Source organism: Pteropus alecto, unplaced genomic scaffold (assembly GCF_000325575.1).
Source record: "Pteropus alecto unplaced genomic scaffold, ASM32557v1 scaffold239, whole genome shotgun sequence".
Taxonomy (NCBI): Eukaryota; Metazoa; Chordata; class Mammalia; order Chiroptera; family Pteropodidae; genus Pteropus; species Pteropus alecto.
The window spans coordinates 705616-714711 of record NW_006494613.1 but is presented as its reverse complement, the minus strand read 5'-3'; the positions used below and the strand labels follow the sequence as shown (position 1 = coordinate 714711).

The following is a 9096-nucleotide window of genomic DNA, read 5'->3' as shown; positions in this document are numbered from 1 at the left end:
TATAATTGTAAATGTGGTGACAGACAGAGGGAAGGGAGTTAATGGGCTGGAAGAATAGGGTTAAGGAATTACAATCGGCTACATATTAGTAGCCGATGAATGATCACAGGGATGGGGAGCATGGCATAGGGAATGCAGTTAGCATTAACATGTTGGCTAGGTAGGTGGAGGGTCGGGGAGGGAGGGACCACTTGGAGGGATAGTTTTACAAACTATATAGATGTGTAACCAATGTACTGTATAGTTGAGACTAATTAAAATAAACAAATATTTTTAAAAATGGGCAGAGGACCTGAACATACACTTCTCCCTAGAGGATATACAAATGGCCAACAAATATATGATTAGGTGCTCAGCATCACTAGCTATTAGGGAAATGCAAATCAAAACCACAATGAGATATCATCTCACATCTGTTAGAATAGCTATAATTAACAGGACAAGTAATAACAAAGGTTGGAGAGAATGCAGAGAAAAAAAGAACTCTCATACACTGTTGATGGGACTGCAAATTGGTACAGCCACTATGGAAAACAGTATGGAGGTTCCACAAAAAGCTAAGAATTGATTTACCGTACGATCCAGCAATCCCTCTATTGAGTATTTACCCCAAACATTTAAAAACCCATATCCGAAAAGATACTTGCACACTGATGTTCACAGCAGCATTATTCACAGTGGCTAAGACATGGAAGCAACCGAAGTGTACTACGATAGAGGATTGGCTAAAGAAGCTGTGGTACTTATATATAATGGAATATTACTCAGCCATAAGAAGAGATGAAATACTGCCATTTACAACAACATGGATGGACCTCGAGATAATCATGCTATGCGAAATAAGCCAGACAGAAAAAGTTGAAAATCACATGATATCACTTACATGTGCGATATAAACCTAAAAGCAACAAATGAATAGGACAAACAAACAGAGACTCACGGACATGGACAATGGACTAGTGGTCACCAGACAGGAGGTGGAAAACAAAAAAAATAAACGCTAAAAATAAATAAAGAAATTTATTAGTAATAAATAAAGAAATAAATCAATGGAAGTCAAAAAAAACAAAGATGATATTAAAGAGATGTTGTTAGGCAGCATGTGCCTAGGTATTAGTTCAATATAGAGAGAAAAAGAGGAGAGAGTGGAAGAGGGCACAGCAGAGGTTCTGGGGCACTGATAACATTCTTTTTCTTCATCTGGATTAACAGGTATGTTCAATTTGAGGAAATTCAACAAGAAGTATTTTTTTTATCTGTGCCCTTTTTTGTATGCATTTTTGTAATTCAATTTAAAAAGTGAACCTCAGGAGCTAATATATGCATTTGGTGCCTCAGACTCATGATGGGGAGGTTCTTGTGAATGATGGGTGTCGCCATGCTGCTCTCCCCTTGACAGTATGCTGAATTGAACTGTGGTTCCTTGCAGGAGATGATTATAGTTTAAGTACAACTGAAATACAGCCAATGGAATGTTGTTCTTCTATTTCAGTTTTCTAATTCTGAAGACGAGGAAGAGATTGATATGGATACTGTTCATGATAGCCAGGCATTCATTTCCCATCATTTGAACATGCTTGAAAGGCCATCAACTCCAGGGCTCTTTAAACATCGACCAGTTAGCTTCCAGTCTGCTGTGATGGCACACCTGCCACAAAACCACAATGGAGTATGGAACTTACTCGGAAGTGAACAGGTAAAGAACAATCACCTTTGGAGATGCATATGCATCAAGTTGTGACAACTCCACTCTCAGTGTTTTCTAAGGAATCTACGTCCTCCAAACACAGTGACCACCATTACCACCACCACCATGAGCACAAGAAAAAGAAGAAGCACAAACATAAGCATAAGCATAAGCATAAGCACAAGCATGATAGTAAAGAAAAGAACAAGGAGCCTTTCACTTTCTCCAGCTCCGCCAGCGGCAGGTCTATCTGTTCTCCTCTTTCAGACTAGAAGGCTGAGGAGACTTTTCCCTCAGAATTCAGAAGGAAATATATAAGTAAAGCTTTGTCATCTGTAGAAAGTGATGAAAAGGGAAAAAAGTTGCCTCTCACAGAAATTCAGAATTCATTTAAGTTCTAAACATTTGATTTACGTTATTTATACAATTGAGATGTAATTAGGAAAAAGTTTCATAGCTCTGAATGGACCATTTCATCCCATTTTCTCCTTAAAACACACACACACACACACACACACACACACACACACACACACACGCACACACAGCGAACCTCTTTTCATAAAGGCCCTCTTACCCATTGGTAGTCCCCACTCATATCATGGTCTCTGTGTGTACTGCCAAGGTCAATTATGTTACAAAGCCTTTGATGCATGTTATTAGGCAAAATTATGTTTTAAACAGAAACCACTGCCAAATCTGTGGTTAAACCACTATTTCCAGGGATATATTATATTGTATAACACCATTTGGAACTACTGAAGAAGACAAAGCCTTTTCTATAGGAATTGTCTCTCAAGTGATTTTTTTTTACATTAAACATAGAAACTAAGTATTAGAATTTCAAAATTTGTAAACAAGAGTACATATTTTCTTTTGCCCCAAAATACTGAAATTTTTGGAAGCAGCTTTTTTAAAAAAATTGAATAACTTTTGGTAATGCATTCAGCTATTACGATGTTGGAATTTAATGGAACTATCAAATCCGCAGTTCTCAAATCGAGATGTTTAAATTATAGGGGTTTTTTTCATTAAGTATAAATGAATATATTCACAAATGAATATGTTTGCTAAATGTGGACAATTTACACAGTCAACACATTCTAAAGTTATTTCTATATCACACAAATTATAGTACCTTAAAAAGGTGTTTACATACTATTTATTAATTTGGACATAGACAATTTGGCCCTCATATGAGTACACCATAAGTATTTAAAAACATGAAACATTTTGGTGTTATACTTCAATAGTTTGTATGTTCATTTGTTATTGTTTTTATTTCTGAATTTGCCATGCACTTTATTGTTTGTTTAAAAATGTTCTTCATACCTGTTGTGTTTTTATCATTTTCCTTATCGTTAGGAAGTTTAGGAGATACTTCTTCCAAGAATAGGTATTTCAAAAGGATTCAATAATGTTAGATTGTAAAATATACTTTTATTTGCATTTAACTTATCTAATAAATAACTTTTTAAATTGGAAAAAAGAAAGAAAGAAATACAGCCAAGGAAATACCTGGTGCAATGATTCTGGGGCTGTAATGCCAAAGAAAAGGAGGCAGTAGTATAGGGAAATAAGAGGGAAAAGGAAAGCAGATAAGGCAGAGAAAGAAATGAGAATGTAAGAGGTCAATTGATACGAAGCCCTTTAAACAGAATCCACTGAAAAAATACTGAGTATTTATTCTTTTTTTACTTTAGCTACAGAAACAAGATAGATTAAAAAATAGCTTAAGACATAAGATGAAGCAACATTAAGATCTTATATACCTATAATGTTATCCAATTAACATAATTATTAGTATGCACAGCATACCCTGGGGCATGTATTCTAAGCCAGAACCTTACTGAAATCAGTTAATTGCCACCTTCTCAATGTTTCCATGTCATATCGTTTATTCCTTAAGCATTATCACTCATCACACTGTACCAAAATTATTTGATTGTCATCCTCACTCATCTTCTAGAGGGCAAGGAATTGTTCTATTCATCTCCAAATAGCCAAGGCATAGCATATGCTTGAACCTTTGAGTAATTGCTCTAGAAATATTTGTTGAATTAAATGAATGAATTTAATGCACATGGAATTCTTAACTATTTGTGCATATAAAATCTTCAATAAAAAATAAATCCTTCAGTTGTTTAATTGTTAAACAATTATTAGCAACAAACAATTGCTAATTTATTGTTTCATTTGATCATCAAAATTAGTTCCTTAATTTGAATTTCTTAATGTGAATTTATTAATTTATTTGAGCATCACAACAGCCTTGCATGTCACAAAAAGGTCATCATCATTAAAATATCCATTTTACAAATGAAGAGGCTAAGTTTATAACATATAAAAACCATTTACTGGATGCTCTACAGGTAGTATGAGAGCCAGATCTGGAATCTAGGCTTTTAATTTTTCATTCAGGTAATTTGCTCTAAACAACTAGCAATTTGGTAGCAAAAAGTCATTCTACAGATTAGTCTAGGGAGTTTTAACTTGGCTTCTTGGCTTCCTTCTTTGGCAATGTCATTCTGCTACTCCTCATGCTCTACCTTCACCTCCCCTGCCCCCACTTCATCACAGAAAAGAAAGGTTGTATCACATTGGTATAATATTTTATCTATTTGTAAATTCATTTAGGCATTTCTTATTCCCTCTACAGAGAGTCCTCTCTATATAATGGTTTGACTTAATGATTTTTCGACTTTATGATGGTGCAAACGTGATATGCTTTCCACAGAAACTGGAATTACTCCCAATTTTGAATTTTGAACTTTTTCTGGGCTAGCAATATGCAGTATGATACTCTGGTGATGTTGTGCAGGCCCCCAGTCAGCCTTGAGATCACAAGGGTAAACAACGGACACTCTACAGTGTATTGTGTTGCCAGCGTTGGTTTTTGGGTTTTTTTTTTTTTAGTTTAATACTTCAAATATTCTTCAGGCTCAGTGTGCTTTCAGCTATGTATGTTAATGCTGAATACCCCTACAACCATTCTGTTTTCACCTTCAGTACAGTATTCAATAAATTACATGAGATATTCAACACTTTATTATAAAATAGGTTTTGTGTTAGATGATTTTGCCCAACTGTAGGCTAATATAAATGTCCTGAGCACATTTAAGGTAGGCTAGGCTAAGCTATGATGTTCAGTAGGTGTACGCAATGCACTTTCGACTTAATGATAGTTTCAACTTACAATGGGTTTATTGGGACAAAACTCCATCATAAATCCAGGGAGATCTCTATATGTACAGTTCTTGAATATCTCCTTTGAACCAGTTGAAACTGCTTCTTACTGTAACTTTACTGATTCCTTCATTAATTCATAATTTCAATACAATCTTTGATGTGTTCATTATATATTTGTAAAAGAATCATTTTACCTTTTCTGAAAATTCTTCTTAAATAATGGATATTTTCTCAAAAACATATGAATAAAAGCTTCTTCAGGAAATTATGCCATTTTTGCTGATCTTACAGTCTAAGTAAAAAATGTGCTTGCTCTGCAAACACCGCTTCAAGACCTAATTACTCTAACAAGTTCAAAGACCTGCCTTTTCTGTGCCCCAGTGGAGGAAACAAATGACTTTAATTTGTCAGATATGAGGGACAAGGTAGACACAGACAGCAGAGTTGAAAAACTTTCGATTTTCATTTCTACCCAGGAGACTCATGGTATAGAAAGAGTTGTCTTAATTCCTAGATGTAAGATAAGAAGTGTCTCTCTTTCTCCCTAGGTTTCTCATCTCCCCTCCCTTACTCAAAAGGGTGAGATTTGGGGAGTCATATTCCTATCAATTACCAATTCTATAGTCTCTTATATCTGAACCACAGCAGGTGAGAAGTGACCACTGGGAAAAGGACCAAATTCTCACACACCACCCAGCATATACGAATAAAGACATTGTTCTGACCTCTGCAAGCATAGGTCATTGTAGGCGTCATCATCTTTATCCTAATTTATAATCACTCATAACTTGTTACAAACTTTTCAGCCTCCTGTGTAGAAAGATGGGCTTTGGAACAGGTGGTAAAGGGAACTGATCCTCCCAGCACTGTCACTGGCTCATTATGTAATTTTGGAGCTTTGATTCTTTATCTGTAAGAACAAGATCAGGGCTACTGAACATATTAAATAAGTAAGATAACATATACAAAAGCTCTGTGCAAAGTAATTGCTCTATAAAAGTTAGTTTCAGTCGCTCGACTTCTCAGTTTCCTTAGGTTTAGTGGGAACAATAATGGTACCTACCTCATAGGGTTCTTGTGAACTCGAGTTAAATGTAAGAACAGTCCCTGACAATACTTAACAAATGTTAGCTATTGGTATTATTAATGTAAGCTCCACGAGGGGGCGTGCGCACATTTTAAACATCTTTTCGTCTCCCACAGAGCCTAGCACCGTGCACCCAGCACACGAAATGTTTGCGAGATATTTGCGAACAGAAGAATCTTCTGACCCGCCCCCCGCAGTATGCACCACAGGTGTGTTTGAGAATAGGCCTGCCTCAGTCCGGAACCGAAAGCTCGGGATGCTGACGCGCCGGAGCTCCTTCGCGCTTGGACGCGGGCCCCGGAAGTGGAGAGGGCGGGGTCTGCGCTGAGGGGCAAAATCCGCTGCGTAGCAAAGATGCTGCTGGACTTGTCGGAGGAGCATAAGGAGCACCTGGCCTTCCTGCCGCAAGTGGACTGCGCGGGTTAGGGGACGCGGCAGCGGAGCTGGTGTTCTGTGGTATGGGGAGGGGTGGGGGAGCGCCCAGCGCTCATAATCTCCTGGCTTCCGTTGCAGTGGTCGCCGAGTTTGGGCGGATTGCGGTGGAGTTCCTGAGGCGAGGCTCGAACCCCAAGATCTACGATGGCGCAGCTAGTAAGAAGGGAAGGGGCGCGGCCCTACAAGCTGTGCTGGGGAAGTGCTAGCTATTCTCTGTCGTTCTGGAGAGAAAGGAGTTATTGCGACTTCGAGGGTCTTGGTTGACATTGTGGTAGAATAAAACCAGAAGGGCTCTTCAGTCGGGGCTCAAAATTGCCTGTCCTTAAATGGCTGCGAGATAAAAAGCTTCTGTTTTAAAGCATCTCTTAAGCTGGCTTCCTCCAGTGTAAAACAGACATGATACCATCTGTAGAGATACTATAAAGCTTAAACGCACCAAAGTGTGTGGAATAGCCAGGTGAGCCGCAAGTATCATGCAAGTGTTTGGTTGTTATTAGTTGTTCACACATCTACTTTTGATGAAATATTGGTACTCCCCCTCCTTGGTTGGACGAAGGGCAGTGTTTGAGATTAAGTCAGTCCCTGTTGAGTGCCTCTTCTGCCAGGCTTGAAGGAGTTGCGTATTCAATAGAGGGACCATACGCCCAGTACTAGTCTCCAGGGGTGTGTTTTGTAAAGAAAGTTACGTGTCTGGAAATACTAAACGCATGTGGCTGAGAGTGGAGAAGGAACACGAGGCTATTACCAACTCATTATTTTTAATTGCAGTGTTAGAAAACATGAAATAATGGATAATACTTATTCTTAAATAAGAGTTTGAATAAAAGGATAAATATCACACAGTAATTTATTTGTTAAATTTTCCTTTTTCTCAGGAAAACTCAATGTGAGTAGTGACACTGTCCAGCATGGTGTGGAAGGATTAACATACCTCCTCACTGAAAGCTCAAAGCTAATGGTAAGAGTTTCTTTGCACTCTTTTGTATTACCCAGACCTTCAGGTCACGTATAATCTACATCATAGTCCTGACAGGTACCTGCTTATTTCAGTATTGTTAATACATTCTAATTGACTTGGTGAAGCCATACCTAAACAATATGACTATAATGTGATCTGCTGGCATGAATACCTCATGTTAGTGTAATTAGAATTGCCTCTAATTCTGTAGGTTATTGACCTATATATCTAGTATGTATCCTAAGAAGAGGGAGAATTAAATGATTTACTTTTCTTATATATTGGCAGTATCTGGATTGATGGAAAATAGGAGAGAAAATTGCATTTTGACAATTCTTTTTATACTTTAAAATTTTTATGTATCAGGCTCAGATTTGGGAATAGTAGGCAAGAGTTGCCTTTAAGGAGTGTTGTTTCTTTTATTGGACAGAAAGGAATTAGGGAATATCATATTCTCTTGTGTCTATCAAGTATTTTGTTTTATTTTATTTTTAATTAAGGTTATTGGGGTAAAATTGGTTAATACGATTATATAATTTTCAGGTGTACATTATAATTTGACATCTGTATATTCTATTGTGTGTTTACTACCCAAAGTCTCGTTTCCTTCAGCTACCATATATTTGATCCCCTTTACCCACTTCATCCTCCCCCTACCTTCATATATTTAACCCCCTTTACCCCATCAACCTCCCCCCTCCTCACCTATCCCCTACGCTATGGTAACTACTAGTCCGTTATCCATGTCCGTGAGTCTCTGTTTGTTTGTCCTATTCATTTGTTGCTTTTAGGTTTATATCGCACATGTAAGTGATATCATGTGATTTTCAACTTTTTCTGTCTGGCTTATTTCGCATAGCATGATTATCTCGAGGTCCATCCATGTTGTTGTAAATCTTATTTCGCATAGCATGATTATCTCGAGGTCCATCCATGTTGTTGTAAATGGCAGTATTTCATCTCTTCTTACGGAAGACTAATATTCCATTATATATAAGTACCACAGCTTCTTTAGCCAATCATCTATCGTAGTACACTTCGATTGCTTCCATGTCTTAGCCACTGTGAATAATGCTGCTGTGAACATCAGTGTGCAAGTATCTTTTCGGATATGGGTTTTTAAATGTTTGGGGTAAATACTCAATAGAGGGATTGCTGGATCGTACGGTAAATCAATTCTTAGCTTTTTGTGGAACCTCCATACTGTTTTCCATAGTGGCTGTACCAATTTGCAGTCCCATCAACAGTGTATGAGAGTTCTTTTTTTCTCTGCATTCTCTCCAACCTTTGTTATTACTTGTCCTGTTAATTATAGCTATTCTAACAGATGTGAGATGATATCTCATTGTGGTTTTGATTTGCATTTCCCTAATAGCTAGTGATGCTGAGCACCTAATCATATATTTGTTGGCCATTTGTATATCCTCTAGGGAGAAGTGTATGTTCAGGTCCTCTGCCCATTTTTAAAAATATTTGTTTATTTTAATTAGTCTCAACTATACAGTACATTGGTTACACATCTATATAGTTTGTAAAACTATCCCTCCAAGTGGTCCCTCCCTCCCCGACCCTCCACCTACCTAGCCAACATGTTAATGCTAACTGCATTCCCTATGCCATGCTCCCCATCCCTGTGATCATTCATCGGCTACTAATATGTAGCCGATTGTAATTCCTTAACCCTATTCTTCCAGCCCATTAACTCCCTTCCCTCTGTCTGTCACCACATTTACAATTATA

The 9096-nt window shown here is 37.7% G+C and overlaps 1 protein-coding gene across 2 annotated transcripts in view; it reads left to right on the top strand.

Moving 5' to 3' along the window:
* The first annotated feature begins 6236 nt into the window (after window positions 1–6236).
* COMMD2 (COMM domain containing 2) overlaps window positions 6237–9096 on the top strand; it is a 49809-nt gene continuing 46949 nt past the window's right edge. For both annotated transcript variants that reach the window (XM_025042494.1, XM_006926208.3), the window contains exons 1-3: window positions 6237–6384; window positions 6477–6554; window positions 7274–7356. In XM_025042494.1, the coding sequence (XP_024898262.1) occupies window positions 6318–6384; window positions 6477–6554; window positions 7274–7356 (228 nt within the window). In that variant the 5' untranslated portion in view covers window positions 6237–6317. The remainder of the gene's footprint in view (window positions 6385–6476; window positions 6555–7273; window positions 7357–9096) is intronic.